The sequence below is a fragment of the Chrysemys picta genome, chromosome 23 (genome assembly GCF_011386835.1).
Source record: "Chrysemys picta bellii isolate R12L10 chromosome 23, ASM1138683v2, whole genome shotgun sequence".
Taxonomy (NCBI): Eukaryota; Metazoa; Chordata; order Testudines; family Emydidae; genus Chrysemys; species Chrysemys picta.
Genome location: NC_088813.1, coordinates 10635028 through 10654966, shown reverse-complemented (window position 1 = coordinate 10654966; position 19939 = coordinate 10635028). Strand labels below are relative to the sequence as shown.

Sequence of the window (19939 nt, the reverse complement as noted above, 5' to 3'; positions counted from 1 at the left end):
TTTGCCTGAGCTCTTTAACTATTTGGATGGCTTTTCAACCCAGAACAATCCTTGTCTGCTACAGACAAACCTCAGTTCCCTGCACCAGATTTCCAAAAGATCTCAGGGCCAGATTGCCACCCACAACCTGCAGCTGAGCCTGACATCATCAGATTCTTTGGACCCTGGCCAATCAGGCTCCAGACCAGACTAAGGCATGGGAATGGGGTTAATCTCCTCAGAGCAATGGACAGAAACCACGTGTCCTGGCTCATACCAGGAGAGCAGTGGCCTTCCACCACATCGCCCATGAGGTGCTGCTAACTCTGTCTAAGGTAGCTATATGGCCCCTATTCTTCTAGTATCTGAGGACCTCACAATCTTTAATGTATTTATCCTCACTTACCCCTGTGAAGCAGGGCAGTGCTATTATCCCCGGTGTACAGGTGGGGAACTGAGGCACACAGAGGCTAAGTGACTTGCCCATGGTCACCCAGGAAGATTGTGGCTGAGAACTGAACACTGGTTTCCCAAGCCCTACACTAGTGCCTTAACCACTAGACCATCCTTCCACTTCTGAAGACTCCAGTAGGGGACCCGGCAGGTCTGGACAGTATCACTTTAAACCAGTTCCATTCACTCCTGTCAACAGGTACCCAAAGTGCAGCACCGCCAGATTGTCCCATCTCACGGGGACTCCCAGCTCTGGAGCCCTGCAGTCTTTGTTTAGTGGCTACGGGAAACTGCTTGGGGCAATCGCGAGGCAGTATGGGCTACAGAGCCATCAGATGGCACTCCGGTCTCCATCTGGCCCCAGACGGAGCTCTCTCTCTGCTCCCCCAGTGTCTGGCAGAGATGAGTGCCTGGAGGGAAGCATCAATCAGATAAGATGGAGCTAACGCTGGCTGGCAAAGGAAGCACTGAGCAGCTGGTTAAGCCTGTGACCACTCCCTCAGCTGCAGGCATCTCCCTCTCTATTGCTGAGGTGGCTCCCAATCTCTGGGGTTTGGCAGGTGTCTGCCACTGCTCCTAGATGCCCAGATTGCTTCAGTGGCCAGAGACACTTTCTTTCCCTCTCAGCTGGTCAAGGGCTGACACATTCCTTCCTTGGGGATGCAGGCCTCATCGTGGTCCCCTTCAGAACGGACCCCCAGCTCTACCTCAAAGGCCACCTGGAAGCTTTGGCTACTGCAGAAAGCGTCTGGCCACCTGCCGAGCAAAACGAGCCGGCAAGAGCGCATCACAGCGGCGCGCCACTTCCTGGTGAAAGTGAAGGTGCTGGTCACAAGGCCCAAAATGACACAGGCCCAAGTTACCTAAGAAACTGACTCTCCCCCCTGACTCACCCCACCATCGGAAAGCTCGGGCTGTCTGTCCCAGGAAGGAGTCACAGGCTGGGAATTCTCAGCAGCAGCCTCCTAGCTTCTGGAATTCATTCCCGCCAGAAAAATGGCTCATCCTGGACCTGGTGACATTTAGAAGAGGTTGCAAGATGCAGCTTTGCGTCCAGCCCTCCTGCTGACTGTGATCACAAAGAACCCTGGTAGGGGAGGGAATAGCTTTTATTGGACCAACTGAGAGCCCTGGCATTTCACCGACTGACTTAGTTTCTCCGGGTCTGTCCTTTACAACTGCAGTACCATGAGATGCATTTACTGACCTCCTTCGTAAAGGGCTTTGAGATCCACTGATGAAAAGTGCTACGTACGAGCTAGGTATCGAAGTCTTTAAACCACGATTTGAGGACTTTGGTAAGTCAGTCAGAGGTTAGGGGTCTATTATAGGAGTGGGTGGGTGAGGTTCTGTGGCCTGCGTTGTGCAGGAGGTGAGACTATGACCATGATGGTCCCTTCTGGCCTTAAAGTCTAGCAATATTGCTATTATTGTTATGATTCCCAACGTGGATAGTTAAATGCTCCTAATCCAAACTGTGTAAAGGGCCCCGAAATACCATGCGCCCTAGAGACACACACAGGGGTGCTGGGGTACAGCACACCCCCTGGCTTGAAGTGGTTTCCATCACATACAGGGTTTACAGTTTTGGTCAGTGGTTCTCAGCACCCCCACTATAAAAACGGTTCCAAAGCCACTGGACACCCACAACAATAAATTGCAACTTCCGCCGTGCCAATCAGCATCAGCCGAAATGGAGGCTTTTGTGATGTGGATACTTGAACCTTAGGCACTAGATGGAGACCTGCAGACTCATGGCACCCAGGCCACCGGACAGGCATCAGATGGTAACAAGTTCCAGCCACCACTTACTGGGGCTGGCTTTGAACCGGCGACCTCGAGGAAGAGCCCCAGCTGCCTTCTGCCTGTTTCTGCTCAGCTGACATTTCATGACATTGTCGTCTACATTTGGGGGCTTCCCCTGGCCCGAACCCCAACAGTCCGTCGATGGAGCCATATTTTCAACAACAGCAAACTCCGGTGACTACCTTGCTCCTACAAAATACACATCTGGACGCACAAAAGACCGAGCTGCCCAGGTAACACCACCAGACAGCTGGACACACAATGATGGGCTGGCTGCCCAGTGGGGCCTATTGGAAATCCTGTCTGCAGCCAGCGCCCTGTGGTCTCTAGGTCATGATCCGTTGGATACACGGGTTGGAATGTAGCCATATTTTTGTGTGTGATCCAGGTTGTTTCTTTATGCCTCTGGCAGGCTGAATTCTGCTCTCCGGTCCCAGGAGTAAATCCAGAGTAACTCCACTGCTATCAGTGCGCTCGCTCTGCATTGACATCCATGCAACTGGGAGCTGAATCTGGCCTTGCAATTTTAGAGCGGAGACCCCAGATCCAACCCCCACCCCACCAGGATTTATACAAGCCCAGAACTCAGGGAGCCCCTTTCACTGTTTTTATGAATGGCTGAGTCCCCATTCCCCCCCCCCATGACATCAATGGGCACAGGGGCCCTCTGCGATTCCGGCCAGAGGTTCCCCTTCTCGGGTCCCTTCCCAGCTGCTCAGGGACAATGAGTCAGGCAGAGGGAGAGAGAGCTCAGGTGCCAGGGAGGCTGAATGGATACAGCTCCCAGGGTGGGGAGCAGAGACATTCTGGCTCCGGTCTCTGCTGAGACATGCCTCCCTCCCCAGTTCTTGCCGACCGGCCTGGGCTGGCCCAGGTTCCTTTCAAAACCTGTTTCCTCACGTACCTGCTGGCCGGGTCTCCTGCCGCGTGGACGGCTCTCCCCTCCACTGCCGAGAGGTCCCTGCAGTGGGCCAGGCTCTGTTCCTGCCAGTCCTGTCTCCACCTGGGGTTGGGCTCTGATCCTTGCAGCGGTGTCACCAGGCACCCTGGGACTGGGCGGACCTGCCCGGTCACCCCAGCAGTACCCTCCCTTTGCAGTGTGAAGTTTTGGAATTCCTTGCGTGCTGCCAGCTGGGGAGCCGGTCTGTCTGGTTCCCCATGACATTGCTCATCCATTTTCTGCAACTCAGCAACCCCCTGAGAAACTCCTGCCTCCCCAGCTGGCTTCGCATCTCCGTGGGAACCCCGTCCATTCCCACGTACCCTAGGCAGATCCTCTGCTCTGCTCTTCGCACCCTCGTCCTGCTCCTTGGTCAGAATGATCGTTACCTCGTAGCGGATCTTCGCAGGCCTGTTGGCAGGGGCGGGTTCAACCCCCGGGATGGTCTCCAGAGGCCGTTCCGGGCTTTCCCTGCCTATTGCAGGTTCCTCCATCCTGCTGATCCGATTATAGGAAGGACTGGCGAACAGACAGGTCTCCGGTTCAGAGGTGGATTCCCCATGGCCATGGCTCACATGGTCTGGCTGTCCCGCTGCCTTAGGGCGGAAGGTCCCCGAGTCTAAATACTCTTGGAAAAGGCTTTCAGCCCAATCTGTCAGAGGCTCCGGGGCTCTGCTGGGTTCCTCCTGGGCGGCTGGGAGCTTGTAGTCTTCCCCCTGCGTCTCGGGGCTGGCAGGGAAGTCCAGGGAGGTGCTGCCGATGGAGACAGATTCTCCCCAGGAGCTCCCATCTTCTTTGTCCAGCAGAGAGTCAAAGGATGCAAAGATTTCCACCTGGCTGGGTGCGGCTGGCTTCGAATTCCCCGTGTCCATGGGCCAAGCAGATGGCTCTGGAGTCTCCTGCTCTCCGGCCAGGTTCCCAGCAGAGCACAGGTCACGCCGGTCTGCCATATCCAAATCACTGCCGACCGCAGGTCTCCGTAGCCGCCCGCAAGGCCAGGGCTGGCCCAGCGAGCTCCCCAGCTGACCCGTACCACCGGCGCCGGTGCCTGAGAGCTCCAGATGGCTGTTTTGCCGCCTCCGCCAAGGCAGGGTCCCAAACGTCCGCAGGAGGCCGTTCCTCCAGAGGTCGGACTCCGAGTAGCTGAGAGCATGCGGCTGTGGGGGGAAGGAGAGGGAATCATGAGCGGGTGCACGGGCAGGAGGCAGTGGAGGCCGGTAAGCAGCCACTTGAGCTCTCCCTCCCCACACAGCAGCACATCGGTGCTGGCTAGCAGGAGCATCAGCGAGAGCCCCTGCCCTGAGCGCCAGGGCTCGCAAGGGCGGGATCCTGCACCTGACTGGCTGAGAGGCTGGAATTCTGCCCCCCCCCCCCCCCCGCCACTCCCCCCAACGCTTGGTGTCACCCGGGCTCCCCTGGTTCTAGAATTGATTCACGTCCACACTGCTGGGTTCGATCAGAGCAATAGGGGAAACTTCAGATACGCTCAGTGTCCTAGTGCTGGTATCTCAGCCCTGCTGAGCGCCTATCCGCCGGACAGGGGCAGCACGGCCACCCTCGCTAGTTGTGATGTAGCTTCTTCACACAGCACGGGACTCACCGCCCCTCTCCCCTCCCGCCCCCCCCCATTTGCTTCATACTGATGGGGATGAGATTTGGTTTCTGGCAAGTGAGAAAAGATCCAGAACCCAGAATCCGTTTCCTGAGCCACCCACTCCCCGATAACTGCATTTCCACAGTGCCTGGGGCCTGCCAGCTCCTGCCTGTGGGTCTTCTTCAACTGTGCATTGTGATCCCTATGCAGACAGCTCCCACATGGGGATCTCTGTTCACAGGGGCAGGCGGGCAGACCTGGGTCTCAGCCAGATTCTCTGGCTGGTGAAGGAGGGAAGTAGAAAGCGTGAGCCCAGGAGAGAGCTGGTCCAGCAGTGGCAGGATCAGAGTGTCCTTCCCTTGCTCCCGCAGCATCAAGGCAACACCAAGAAATGAACGAGAACTCAGGCCCGGCAGGGGAGGGGATCCAGGAGGCTGGCCAGCGCCCGTCACTTTGTCTCTGACTGGCAGTTTCACGCAGCTGCTCTGGGAACGGCAGTGCCCGTGCAGATCAGCGGGGCCGCGTCATCGCAGCAAGAGGAGGGAGGGCCTGGTTCCAGGGACATAAGAGAAAGCCCTTCTCCCAATTGCTGGGGGAGTGGAGGAGACCCCACGCGCTAGGAGATCTTGGTGCTCCTGTCACTCAATAAGGCCTGTCCCACTGGGTTAGGTCTGGGACTCCATGTCCCTGGGCTATGGGAGTTCCTGGTCACTGAACGAGATCCCACTCCAGCTGTCGGGGAAAGTCCTAACCTCTGACTCAGCAACTCAGGCGCTGGTCCCTGCGTCACTGGATCAGGTCCAAGTCTCTGTTATAGTAAATCCTGCTCACTAGAGGAGATCCGAGTCCCTGGGCCAATGCGGGCGGCTCCTGATCCAACAGATAGGAGGTGGCCCCCGTGTCCCTGTCTCTGGGGACGTACAGGCTGGCAGCCGCAGGGATCTGACATGTAGCAGCAGAGCGAGCGCCAGCCTTACATAATCCCCATTGGCCCCTACACCGTGGTTTCACTTGCCCCAGCTGAGCCAGGCTCCAGCCTTTCCCTGGGGCAAGGCGCTGGCTTCCGCGCAAACAGCCAGAGGGGTTCCACCCTCAGGAGTCACTGGTGCAGCAGGAAGGAGCTAAAGCTATTAGACACAGGCCAGCAGAGCACACGTGTTCCACAGGCACCTGGGGAGATTAGATTCACCACCTTCGCACGTTCCCTCACCCACCCGATGGGCAGCTTCCCACGAGAACTGCGCTAATACCGGGGGTGACTCACGCGGCCCAGAGCAGGGACCCGGGGGGCAGGTTTCTCTCCTTTAATAGGCACTGGGTTGTTTTCTGTCCTGTAACGTTCGTAGGTGTTCACTGAGCTGATGGGCTAGAGCCAGGCTCTGCGCAAGCCCCTCTGCCCTGATGAACGGGCCGGCGTAGCAGTGTCTCTGCTGAAGTCTGGGGATCCCTGCACCGTCCCTGAGCAAATTCTTCTCTGGAGTCGCAGACCCCTGCTCTGACGGAACGCAGGGAACAGAGGAGAGACACGCAGGAACCCCAGAGCGGGTGTGTTTCTAGCGGAGGCCTCAGGCTGTTTGCCATGGGAACAGGCCAGGTTGTAGATACAATCAGTGACTGCCATAGAGTGTTGCCCACTCTCACGATTTTATCACGAAGCTTGTGACATTTGGTGGTTTTCTTAAAGCCCCAGCTCCTGGAGTCAGGTGATCACCCGAGACACTCAGCTTCCATTAAAACGAAAGTAAGTTCCTAGCCCTCATGATTGCTGAGAAAAGCCCTTAAGCATGGACAGAGGGCCCATAAAAAGAACCCATCATTTACTGTTTTTTAAAAATCTCATGAGAGTTTAAGCCCATCTCATGATTCTGGGGGGCTTCTGCTCATCTGCTTGCACTGGCATCACAAACACACACAGAAGGAACATCATGGTGGGGGATTTGGGGGCCCCATTCAATGATGGGGAAAATCCCTTCCTCTTACAGCTGTGTCCCTGCAAAGCACAGCCTATCATAGAAGATTAGAGTTGGACGAGACCTCAGGAGGTCATCTAGTCCAATCCCCTGCTCAAAGCAGGACCAACCCCAACTAAATCATCCCAGCCAGGGCTTTGTCAAGCTGGGCCTTAAAAACCTCTAAGGATGGAGATTCCACCACCTCCCTAGGTAACCCATTCCAGTGCTCAGTTCCTGCCGCAGGGCCAGACGAGGTGTCTTGCAGATATTATCACTATGATGGATGGGCAGACAGGTGAGAGACAGAGGGAAACAGACAGAGAGCTGGAGAAAATATATAGATGTGCATATGCTTTCCCCAGGAGAGCTCGTCCCTCCCCAAAGCTGTCAGTGGGGTTTAGTGATGGGCCCATGCGTTTCCCCCCAGGCCTCCCTGTTTATGGCTTTCAAACGCCAGCAGGATCAAAGCGCGGACAGAATTACATGGGAAACAGGACATTCCAAGGTATTGCTCTTATTGTCATGCAGTACTCCCGAGCTCCCAAGAGGGGGCACCCTCACCCCACAGCCTGCTGCTTCTGCAGAAGTCAGTGAAATCAGCAGGAAGGAAGAAAGGCACCAAGAGCAAAGCTACAGTGAATCCCAAGGGGGTCTGGTAACCAGAGTAAGGGATGGATGGGGAGCCAGGACTGCTGGGTTCTGTTCCTGATTCTCCCCTGCCTTGCGCCTTGTGTCACCAGTTTGTTCCTGTGGAGAGCGAGTGTCAAACACAACCCGGTAACAATGGTGTACATGACACCACGCAGCTCGGGAGAATCTGGCCCCCAGGGTCACTGACCCTGGCAAGTCATTTCCCTTCCCCGTGCCTTAGTTTCCCCATCTGTCACTGGGGAAATGAGACTGCCCCACTTCCATGGGGACAGGCCTGGGGCATCACTCATTAACTTTGAGAGCCTGGAGCATGTGTCTCTCTTGAAGGGCAAAATATCATTCATCAGTGATGCCCCATGCCCACATGCCTCACTGCACCAACCCTTGCCCGCGGAAAGCAGACAGACAAGCCTCTGGGATATTCCCCTCCCTGGATGGAGGAGGCCTCTGACGGGAGAGGCACAGAAGGCTGCAGTTCTGAAAGCAGGGTCCCGCCTCTGGGGATTTCAAGCACTATTATCCCCATTTACAGGGGCGGAAACTGAGGCACACAATGATTCAGCGACTTGTCCAAAGTCCTAGAGCAGGTGAGTGGCAGAGCCAGGAAAAGAACCCAAGTCCCTGGATCCCCGCTTTAACCACTAGACCACACTCCAGCCCAGCTGGAGAACCTGTCTCCTTAACCCTCACACGTGCCAGGGCGGCCGGCCCCAACAGCAGGGCCAGCCTCAGGCACGTTCAGTGGAGCAGACTGGCCATGGCCTTGCGCTCTGAGAGGCCCTGTGCCCGGGGTCCCTGCTGCCAGCAGCACAAAGGGCCGAGTGACCCCATGGTTACGTGTTGGAGAATCGGGCAGGCCTCTGGGTATCAGTTACCAAAGGAAGGAGAATGCTACAGCGACTGACCCGCTGGCTCTGCACAGGGGATGCTCACAGGCCGCTCCACAGCTCCTTCTGTCCCAGGAGTTGAGCAAGCCCGCATGCCCCAGGCCAGACCCAGGTCCTTTCCACAGCCATTCACGCCACAGAGGCCTCACCTTCGAAGATGCCTTCTGGGGCCTTCTGGGATGGGGGGGCTCCTCGCTGCAGCTTCCCCCAGCTGAGATCTTGTCCTCCACGGCCATCCTAGAGTGAAGCGCAAAGTCCATGGCAGACATTGATGCTAGTGACGGGCCCAGAGCCCGGTCTGCCTGATCTTGGGGAAAGCTCTGAATCCAAACTGCCTGGCTCAGACCCCTCTCCAGGTGGAAGGAGGGGAGTACCTGGGCTTTTCAGTTGTCTCCCAATGATCTCAGCCCATCATGAGAAGAACCATCTCAGAAGGCAGAACCCTCCAGTCTATGCGCACAGGCTCCCTCGACTCTATCTTGAGGGACTTTGCCTCCCAGTTCCCCATCCCGTAGGGTAGGACAGGAATGCATCTTGTTTGGACTGGGTGTGCTAGGGTAGGGAGTTGGCCTCCTGAATCTACAGCCCATTTTGAAGGGTACAGGCTGGACACCTTGACTTTGAGGGTCACATGAACCGAGCACCATGGATTCAAGCTATGTACAGACCAGATACTGCAAACACAGATCATGCTGACTATAAGGTGTCTATGGACCAGGCAGTGGGACGGGGTCCCTTGTGTATGGACCAGATACTCTGACTGTGAGATGCACGTGGACAGGATGTATTGATTGCCGGGTGTATATTGACTGGATGTGCACTGATTAGATTCTGAAACCACCAGGTTGTATGTGGTCTGGACATAGTGACTACAAGCTTGGATCCATTAGTGACCCGTTCACACAAAGGAGACACAGGCAAGAATTCAGCCCCCGTCCTCAAGCGCGCCAGCCTAGGGGTTGCTCCCGCTTCCTTATGGGCTGGGAATGAAAGACAGACCCAGATCCTAGTCGCCTATCAAACCTCCCCAGGCTGACTCAGCAGCGGGCCTGCTTCCTGAAAGGGCTCCTGTAAACACACCAAGAGCAAAAGAGGCACAAGTTGTATAGCCACCGCTCAGCACATCCCTGGGTGGGGAGCGTGTGAGGGGGATAAACATTCACAGCTGAACGCGGAACATGCCCCTGGCGCACACACACGCAAACACACACCTGTGCTCGTCACAATCACAACATGCACATGGACAAACGGGCCCACCACTTGTCAGGCACATGCGAAAACACAGCGGCCTGTCACGGTCACTCACGTGCATGCACAGATCCACCCGTCGCGCTGATGGGCAAACCCCCGCCCCCACCCCACGTGTGCAGACGTCTCCAGGTCCAAGCTAGCAGACCCCTTCCCCGCAGCCAGAAGTTCCAGCTCACCCACTGCCCGCCTCCGGGGAGCTCACCTCTGCAAGGACCCCCGCAACTTGCTCCTCTTCTCTTTCCCTTTCCCATCCTGGTGGGCTGCAGCTCTAGGGGCGCTGGGGCCATCCCTGATGCCCTCCTTCCTCTGCAGCTCCGTCAGGCTGATCTCACTTCGGGAGAAGAGCTGGGCGAGCCGCCTCCTGATGCCCCCTTTCTTGGCTCGGGGGGGGTCCCGCTGGGGGGAGCCTGCCTGGTCTTCGGCCCTGAGAGACATTAGCAACCAGAGGGCTAGAGGCCAGTGGAGGGGCGAGCCGGGAGCACCGCTCCCCACTCACCCAGCCGGCTTTTCTTAGCCAGGAGCCGGCGTTGGCGTCCGACCCACCTGGGAGAATCCGGGTGTGTGTGCTGGGGAGGGAGCGGGGAGTAACACCTGCTGCGGCAATGCTGACAGATCCAGCCGTGCCCAGCTGGGAGCACGGCCAGAGCGGTCCCCAGAGGACTGTGGGGCCCAGGCAGAGGGCCTGGTTACCGGGGCTGTTACCTGGCACTGGGAACTCGAGCCCGGTCACGTGAGCGTGACCGCAGCCTGGAGACAGGTGTGCAACGTGACCGCCCAGGGAAAGCGCCCAGCCAAGGCCTCGGACGGGGGGAAAGGGGGGCTGGGATTTGAGACTCAGTGGCTCCGGGAAAGAATCCGACCTGCTGCATGTTTGTTTAGAGAACAAACAAGGCAGATCTCAGCAGCCTGAGTCCTTGGGGAAAGTCTCACCCCGGCACTGTCAACAACAAACAGTGAGACAGCAAGGGACTGAGGGCCCAGGGGAACTGCAGCCTGGCCCATAGATTCACCGTTGACACAGCCCCCAGTTCCACCTTTCGGAGGCTGATCCAGGCCCCTCCAAAGCTGGGGGGCTGGATCAAGCCCATCTCTACTAAGCAGGCCAGGGGAGATCAAGTGGGTGGTCTCATGGATCTTTTACATCCCTTACTTGGGTAGAGGAGCCCCCTCTAAGAAGCCCCCCCCTCGTTATCAGGAGGGGAAGGGGGGTAAATCTGATCATTGCCCCCATTTTCCAGATTTTGGGGTGACTTCCCAAGTCTAGTCTGAGATGCAGTACCTGAGAGGGGGCAAGGGAACCCTGGCTCCCAGCCCCACTCTCATTCCACTAGCCCGGTTTTCCAAACAGCCTAGCTGTTATGAAGTGGCAGAGCCTTATAATAAATCTTCAGTCCGCTGCTTCTCCATATTCCCCCTGATGGGGCGGGGGGGTGTTGTGCCCTAGATAAAGTCTGAGGAGGGACATTTTGGGCATTGTTAATAACAAATAACTTATATTTATATATTTACCTGAAGGAGCCTAAAGCACTTTATATATTGATCACTTCATCCAACGTTAGAATGCAGCCACCTCTGGGGTGGAGCACAGCAGCTGTTTAGCAATACTGCACAGCAGTTTAGGACAGGAAGTGAGGAGGAATACTGTATCTTTTCCAAACCCTAGGGAGATTTCGGGCAGCAGATGGCAGTTCCCTGAGTTGGAATTTAGCCATAACAATGGGGTTAACATCTCCACACAGGCAAAAGGTGCCTGGGATCTTTAATGACCATAGCTATGCAAACGATGGCTCCTCCCACAGCATGGCACCCGCTCATGGAGGAGGAGGCACTGACTCACAGGAAACAGACTCACCAACTTCAGTGTCTGCTGCCAGGTGGGTCTCCCATCCAGGGGCTGAAACCCAGCCCAAGCCTCCTTAGCACATGGCACCCGAGAGGGTCACACCCCAAGCTGATGCTGTTGCACACTCACTGTATGGAACGACTATGTGGAAATTACCCCATGGGTCCAAACCATTGGATCTCAAAAATGGGGCAGGGGACTGGCAGCACGGGAGCCCCAGAAAATGAGAGCTAACAGGCCCAGGTTAAGGCAATCCAGCTCCCTCGGGCCCCTCTAGTGGACCCCACCCCTTTGCCATAGCTCGGCCCCAGTTGGAGTGGGAGCAAGGCCCTGGGAAGCCTGTGGAGCCCAGGCAGAGGGACCAGTTACCAGGGCTGTTACCTTGAGCCCTATCACATAGGTCCCCTAGGGACACCCCACATGAGAGCCATTGGCCGAGCTGGTGGGGAGGTTACTACCACTCCACTGTGGGTAGGCTGGGCGTTCCCACCCCTGCACTCTTGCTCCCGGCATTCAGGCAGGCTGGGGTCTGCCCTAAAGGTGGAGGATTTATCTCCCACCCACCTGAGCAGAGGACTCTGCATAGCATACCGGGGCCCTGCCAACTTCACCCCTGCAGGTGACAGCAGTGAGGGCCCCCTCCCAGAGCAGTGGGTCTGGTAGCAAACAGCCCATTGAGATGACTGGTGCAGCTCAGCCTTCTCAGAGCTCTTGGTTCAGGCTCTCTGCAGACTCAGGAAGCCGCCTCTGCGCTGGTTATATTCATGTCACAGCTTCAAGTTTTTCTTCGCCCCCGTGAGGGCTGGAAACATCATTCTTTTACAAATGAAAGCTGAGCTTTGGGCATCAGCACTGCCTCTAGTCCCAGGCACAGGCCTATGGGGCCCATGGCTTAATCCGGCCCCGAGTGCTGGGCATGTCTTTCATGCCAAAGCATCCCAACATCCCCTTGCAAAGGCAGCACCAGGGAATGAATGCACCAGACTGAGAGTCCTAGAAACCTGAATCCTCAGGTAGTATTATTATTATGCATGACGTGTACTGCAGTCGTGCCAAGAGCCCCGCTCCTGCCCCAGGACTCCATTGTGCAAGGTGCTGTACAAACACAGAACCAAGAGACACATGCTCCCTGCACCAAAAAGCTGCCCCCTCTCTGCCTGGCCAGCGTGCTTCAGCCCTGCATTAGGGGGACCCCATCTCGGACCTAGAGGGGAGTTCAGTCTCCGAGACCCGCTCAGTCCTTAGCCTCTCTGCTGGGTCTGCCCACGAGGGGGCCAGGCAGTGCCAGTTGAGGGTGGGGATTTGAGATGTGGACACACCAAACATTTCACACAGGCCATTGGCCTGTCACCGCAGCCACCAGACTGGCCTGGCACTACTGACCGAGTCGCCTTCAGCAACCCAGATGGGAAGGACCCTATAGGTCAGTGCCGGTCCTCTGACCCACCCAGAGCCTTGCTAACCTCTCTGGACTCGTCCCTGCTGCAAGTCTTGGGGTGGGGCTTGTGAGCCGCGGCCTCAGTCTGTCACCAGGTCCCTGAATTCTGGCCCGGCAGCCTGAAAAGAGGGTCTGAGAGTCCAGCTGAGAGATGGAGGGAGCAAGGAAACATCAGGAGGCCAGGCTGGGGCTGGGGTGGAGGCCAGGCTTCATACACCCCAAAGGCAGGACTCAACAGGGGCTGAATTAGGCTGGGGACGGGCTCCTGAGGGAGGCGCTGGGAGCGCTACTGCTTGGGACTTTCGGCTGCCTCCTGCCCCTCAGAGCCAGCTCACGCCAGGGCTCTGCTGTACACGTGGGCAATACAAGGGCATCACAGTGCCTGCAGTCGGGTCACTAGAGCCGCATGAGACAAGGGCAACAGGCAGCGTTTGCTAAATCACTGACAATCCCCGGCGCTCCTGCGACTGAGTGACCACGGCGCTTTAGAAAACCCTTCGCAGCGCCAGCCCAAAGCTCCCAGAGCTGGGCTGAGGGTGAGCGTGAAGGACCAGCTGGGGGTCGCCTTCCCCTGAGCCGGGGAAAATAAGGCGCGAGAAGTCCCTGGAGATGGGGCAGGCCAGCAGGGTGCGGACACCCACAGCCCAGTGAAATAATGGGAACCAGTGCAGGGATTGTAAAATGGAGATGACCCCAGCCTCGCTGCAGCTGCTGGTGTGTTCTAAGGTGAGACCCGCAGCTAGCACAAAGTAAAGGCAGGGTGTGGCTGTGAAACCCGCCTCGCTCAACATACTGTGCCTGGGGGGCAGCTGTGACTCCCACCAGGCCGAGCACTGGGCACTTTTCTAAAGGGACTGAGCAAAGACACTCACAGGACTGCAGGCTGGGAACTCGCCGCTGCTCTGGACTACAACCCAACAGAGCGTGGGAGTGGGAAACCCCACTAACCAAACAGGAAGTAACAGCAAGGCAGAGCATGGCTCCAACCCATAATACTGTGATTAACCCAGTTAACCCCGTGATGACCACTTGACTTCAGGCAGATTGCCATGGGCTATCAGCAATGCGGGCTGGGCTCTGAAGTGAGCTTTGTCCTGTGGACTCACTTTATTCTGGTGGCTCTACCTGGAGGCTGGCAATCTCTCTCTCTCCAGACCAGGGGTTCTCAGCCAGAGGTCCAGGGCACCCAGGGGGGCTGCAAGCAGGGCCAGTATTAGACTCGCTGGGGCCCAGGGCAGGAAGCTCTGACACCTAGGCTTGCAAGCTTTCTAATGGCACAAAACTGAACACCCCTGCCCCGCCCCTTCTCTGAAGCCCCGCCCCTGCTCGCTCCATCCCCCCTCCCTCCATCTCTCGCTCTACCCCACCCCCACCCTCACTCACTGTCACTGGGCTGGGGCAGGGGGTTGGGGTGTGGGAGGAGGAGTGAGGACTCTGGCTGGGGGGTGTGGGCTCTGGGGTGGGGCTGGGGATGAGGGGTTTGGGGTGCAGGAGGGGACTGGGGGTTGGGGTGCAGGGGGGGTGAGGGCTCTGGCTGGGGGGTGTCGACTCTGGGGTGGGGCTGGGGATGAGGGGTTTGGGGTGCAGGAGGGGACTGGGGGTTGGGGTGCAGGGGGGGTGAGGGCTCTGGCTGGGGGGTGTCGACTCTGGGGTGGGGCTGGGGATGAGGGGTTTGGGGTGCAGGAGGGGACTGGGGGTTGGGGTGCAGGGGGGGTGAGGGCTCCAGCTGGGGGTATGGGCTCTGGGGTGGGGCTGGGGATGAGGGGTTTGGGGTGCAGGAGGGGACTGGGGGTTGGGGTGCAGGGGGGGTGAGGGCTCCAGCTGGGGGTATGGGCTCTGGGGTGGGGCTGGGGATGAGGGGTTTGGGGTGCATGAGGGGACTGGGGGTTGGGGTGCAGGGGGGGTGAGGGCTCCAGCTGGGGGTATGGGCTCTGGGGTGGGGCTGGGGATGAGGGGTTTGGGGTACAGGAGGGGACTGGGGGTTGGAGTGCAGGGGGGGTGAGGGCTCCATCTGGGGGTGTGGGCTCTGGGGTGGGGCTGGGGATGAGGGGTTTGGGGTGCAGGAAGGGGCTTGGTGCTGGGGCAGGGGGTTGGGGGGGTGCAGGCTCTGGGAGGGAGTTTGGGTACAGAAGGGGACTCCGGGCTGGCGCAGAGGGTTGGGGTGTGGGAGGGGGTGCAGGGTCCCGATGGCCCCTAGGCACATGGGCGGCCAGGGAAGCTCCATGCACTGCCCTCGCACCAGCAGGTGCCGCTCCCGCAGCTCCCATTGGCCGTGGTTCCCAGCCAATGGGAGCTGCGGAGCTGGCACTGGGCCCCCAGCCCTGGGTCCCCGCTGCACCGCTGACCAGACTGACCTGACAGGAGCCACCAGGGTCCCTTTTCCACCAGGCATTCCGGTCGAAAACCAGATACCTGGCAACTCTGACACCCCCGGGGCTGCAGCCAAAGCCTGAGCAATGTAGCTTTGCGGGGGTCCCTGTGGCGTGGGGCCCCAGGCAATTGCCCCGCTTGCTACCCCCTAACGCCGGCCCTGGCTTTTGTATGCAGACAACCAGTACTTGTGGCACTGGTGGGCAATGGAGTTTTTATAGCGTGCTGGGGGGCTCCGAAAGAAAAAGGTTGAGAACTCCTGCTCCAGACCACGGCAGGGAGCTCTGTACCGCACCAGACCAGGCCGGCTACAGCAGATCCACCCTCCTTGTGACAGATTGAGCAGATGCCAATCTCAGAGACGACTTCTTCTCCATGCCCCTCCGCGCTGCCCTGGCCTTCCCGGTTGGCTTGCGTCTGCCCTGGTGCTGGCCGCCTTCCCAGCACTGATGTATTCAGTAGTCGCTCCGCCACCGTCTCCTCCCCGCTCCCTTCTGCGCTGGCTCTGAATCTGAACGCACCGCCTCCAGGTCGCAAGCGGTGCGGATACAACCCCAACAGTTCTCACATGAACCACAAGGAGGCACCAGGGGAATGTCCTTCAAGCCCCGTCTTGTAGCGAAATGCTAAACAATGAGTGAGGTGCTGACCGTGGGCTCCCTGTTTCAATCCCCATGCTGCCCCCCTGACTAACCCAGGGGACCTGGGAACTCAAACCTGAACTCTGCTCCACCAGATCATGTCTGAAGTTCGCCCACCAGGGGGCACTCCAGCTGCAGGCTGAAGGCAGGGGAGCTGCAGGATGATGTATTAATTTAGATGAACTAAACGGGCTAAAGCTGTCAATCTCACCCAGTCACTGTCCAACCTTACACGTTAAACAAGGTCCGGGGCTCGGTAGTCAGAGCCCTCCGCCTGCTCAGCCCCACGGCAGACACGGCATTAACAATCCTTCCAACCTTTGATTAAAGATACCGAAAAAGAGGGAAAAACAGTTCAAGCCTTTGGAAGGCAAAACGTTCAACTGAAGTAAGGCGTCCATTTCAGCCCCATAGGCAACCCCCCTGGTGTCTGACAGTCTCAGATGCTAGGTCCCCTGGGCAGACACATCTCAGCTGCTGCAGAGGCGGAACTGAAGACGCATGGAGCCCGGCCAGGTGCCTTTCCCTTCTCCCAGCCTCGCTGGTTTCTTCTTCCTCTCAGGAGGAAGCTTGTTCCTCGAAACGCTCTGCTCAGCTCTCTGCAGAGTTTTCGCGTCGGCAGCGGGCGGGCAGCCGTCCGAGCAGGCAGAGCTCTCAGCGCGCTGCACCCGGGCAGGAGGGGGGATCAGAGGCCTTTCCCCACTGAACAGGCAGCTCGGAGGAGCCTGCTCCATGACTCAGCTAGGGAAGGAGGCCCACCCGCCTGGCCTGCAGTCCCCACGTCCAGCCCCAGCTCTGTGACCCAGGGAGGGATGTATCTGGTGGGGAAGTCACACACTTCTTAACCTGAGAGGACAGACCAATCCCTCCAGCCCAGCCCCTGGCTAGACCAAGGGAAATAAATAGCTTGTCTACCTCTCACTAGCCCCATTTTAGAGGTGGGGAAACCAAGGCATGGAGCAGTGCCATGACTTGCCCAAGGCGACACAGGAACTGAGCCCAGATGCCCTGGCTCTGAGGCCTCTGGCTTAACCACAAGACCATGCTTCCTTTGGGCAGGGCCGCCCAGAGGATTCAGGGGGTCTGGGGCAAAGCAATTTCGGGGGCCCCTTCCATAAAAAAAGTTGCAATACTATAGAATACTATATTCTCGTGGGGGCCCCTGCGGGGTCCGGGGCAAAGTGCCCCACTTGCCCCTCCCCCCGGGTGGCCCTGCCGCTGGGCCTGATCCTGAAAGGTGCTGAGCCACCTCAGCTCCCAAGGAAATCTGAGGGGACCGCAGCACCTTCCCGAAAAGGCTCTTCACCCCACAGGACTGGGCCACAAGAGAGGACACAGGCCCTGCTCCTGCTCCCGTCGAAGTCCATGGCAAAACTCCTGTCGGTTTCAAAAGAGCAGGATCAGGCCCATAATATGGTCACTACCCTGAGCGCTTCGTACTGTGTCACTGGGGAATGATGGGTTAATTCCCCCCACCCCCAGCCTGCAGCCTTGAGTGAGTTCTTGGAAGGCCCCAGGCCCTGTCCTTAGACAGCTGGGTACCTGCCTGCCTGCCCCCCCATGCGCCATGCGGTGGGGATTAGTCACCCGGCCTGCTGGTAAATGAGGGGATTTCTCAGAGCGCAGCAAAGACGAGAGCTCGAGGCTGCTGCTTCCTTCAGCTCTTCCTGTTGAAGTGACAAGCAGAGGGGCTGAGAGGCCAGCCCAGCCCTGCACACAGTATCTTCCCCCTCAGCCGGGGCTGGGGTGGGCCATGGGGGGGAAGTCAGCGAAACATGAGTCACACACCCGCAAGACTCTTTAAACCGCAGCTGCTGGATGGCGAGAGCTGCCTCTGGGGGAGAGATGCTGGTGGGGGTTATACAAAGGGGTGGCACAGCCCGCATACAGCACGGGGAGCCTGTGAGCCAGGGAGACGCCTCCACTTCACAGGGGGACCCATGGAAAAAACATTTCATCCAGGGCCGCCCGGGGGGCGGGGGGGCAAGTGGGGCAATTTGCCCCAAGCCCCGCAGGGGCCCCCATGAGAATATAGTATTTTATAGTATTGCAACTTTTTTTTTCTGGAAGGGGCCCCCAAAATTGCTTTGCCCCAGGCCCCCTGAATCCTCTGGGCAGCACTGGTTTCATCCCCCATTAGGAACCTCCTGCTTCGGTTGGAGTCTGAGGCTGGGACTGGAATAGGTGTGAGTTCCCGCACAGCCACTGCTCCTGCCCCATTCCCTACAGCGCCCCCTGCTGGGCGAGGCTGGGACTGGACTAGGTGTGAGTCCCCCCACAGCCACTGTTCCTGCCCCATTCCCTACAGCGCCCCCTGCTGGGAGAGGCTGGGACTGGAGTAGCTGTGAGTCCCCCCACAGCCACTGCTCCTGCCCCATTCCCTACAGCGCCCCCTGCTGGGAGAGGCTGGGACTGGAATAGGTGTGAGTTCCCACACAGCCACTGCTCCTGCCCCATTCCCTACAGCGCCCCCTGCTGGGCGAGGCTGGGACTGGACTAGGTGTGAGTTCCCACACAGCCACTGCTCCTGCCCCATTCCCTACAGCACCCCCTGCTGGGAGAGGCTGGGACTGGAGTAGCTGTGAGTTCCCCCACAGCCACTGTTCCTGCCCCATTCCCTACAGCGCCCCCTGCTGGGAGAGGCTGGGACTGGAGTAGCTGTGAGTCCCCCCACAGCCACTGCTCCTGCCCCATTCCCTACAGCGCCCCCTGCTGGGAGAGGCTGGGACTGGAATAGGTGTGAGTTCCCGCACAGCCACTGCTCCTGCCCCATTCCCTACAGCGCCCCCTGCTGGGAGAGGCTGGGACTGGAATAGGTGTGAGTTCCCACACAGCCACTGCTCCTGCCCCATTCCCTACAGCGCCCCCTGCTGGGAGAGGCTGGGACTGGAATAGGTGTGAGTTCCCACACAGCCACTGCTCCTGCCCCATTCCCTACAGCACCCCCTGCTGGGAGAGGCTGGGACTGGAATAGGTGTGAGTTCCCACACAGCCACTGCTCCTGCCCCATTCCCTACAGCGCCCCCTGCTGGGAGAGGCTGGGACTGGAATAGGTGTGAGTTCCCGCACAGCCACTGCTCCTGCCCCATTCCCTACAGCGCCCCCTGCTGGGAGAGGCTGGGACTGGAGTAGCTGTGAGTTCCCCCGCAGCCACTGCTCCTGCCCCATTCCCTACACCACCCCCTGCTGGGAGAGGCTGGGACTGGAATAGGTGTGAGTTCCCGCACAGCCACTGCTCCTGCCCCATTCCCTACAGCGCCCCCTGCTGGGAGAGGCTGGGACTGGAATAGGTGTGAGTTCCCACACAGCCACTGCTCCTGCCCCATTCCCTACAGCGCCCCCTGCTGGGAGAGGCTGGGACTGGAATAGGTGTGAGTTCCCGCACAGCCACTGCTCCTGCCCCATTCCCTACAGCGCCCCCTGCTGGGAGAGGCTGGGACTGGAGTAGCTGTGAGTTCCCCCACAGCCACTGCTCCTGCCCCATTCCCTACAGCGCCCCCTGCTGGGACTGAAGTAGCTGGGACACTCCCCCCACACAACCAGAGCTTTTGCCCTGCTCCCTAGAGAGCCCCCTGGTATAGGCAAGTATGTGGGAGCTAGTGTCATGGTGACACCTTTGTTGCAGCTCCTAGGGGTGAGCACGAGGCTTGTCACTGGGGTTCACAGCCTGCTCCCTGCACAGCCCTGGAGCAGCCAGTCACGTGACAGATTCCTTGTCACCATCTCGCGGGTGATGTGCTCGTACCAGCTGGGCAGGAAGAACTCCCTTCCCTGGGCCGCAATGGGGAACCCTGCTGTTTCCCAGGCTTGATGAGGAAACAGGAAGCCAGGTCATGAGCAGAGCACTTCCCCTTGGACTGGAGTGGCAACCTCCCTCGTCACCTACTGCACGCAAGACCCCTCACCTCCCCACTTGGTTTGCTCAGTGGTTCTGGAAACACTTCCGAGAGTTGCTCACAGGGCCTCCCATCTGAGACCCCCAAAACCCTTCACAAACAGATACCCATTGATTAACCCCACCCCTCTGATGCAGGTGAGCATTGTAACTAATCCCTGGGCAACCAGGAAATTCACATCAGCTTTGAGGTCAGAACCGAGATCCCCCTCCTGCTCTAAAAGCACAAGGCCCAGTCA

The 19939-nt window shown here is 58.5% G+C and overlaps 1 protein-coding gene across 1 annotated transcript in view; it reads right to left on the bottom strand.

The window, feature by feature from the left end:
- CRYBG2 (crystallin beta-gamma domain containing 2) overlaps positions 1 to 13617 on the bottom strand; it is a 36340-nt gene extending 22723 nt beyond the window's left edge. The window contains exons 1-3 of the mRNA XM_065576862.1: positions 9716 to 13617; positions 8412 to 8499; positions 3144 to 4335 (exon numbers count right to left, since the gene is read on the bottom strand). Of these exons, the coding sequence (XP_065432934.1) occupies positions 3144 to 4335; positions 8412 to 8499; positions 9716 to 9948 (1513 nt within the window). The 5' untranslated portion in view covers positions 9949 to 13617. The remainder of the gene's footprint in view (positions 1 to 3143; positions 4336 to 8411; positions 8500 to 9715) is intronic.
- Positions 13618 to 19939: the final 6322 nt, after the last annotated feature.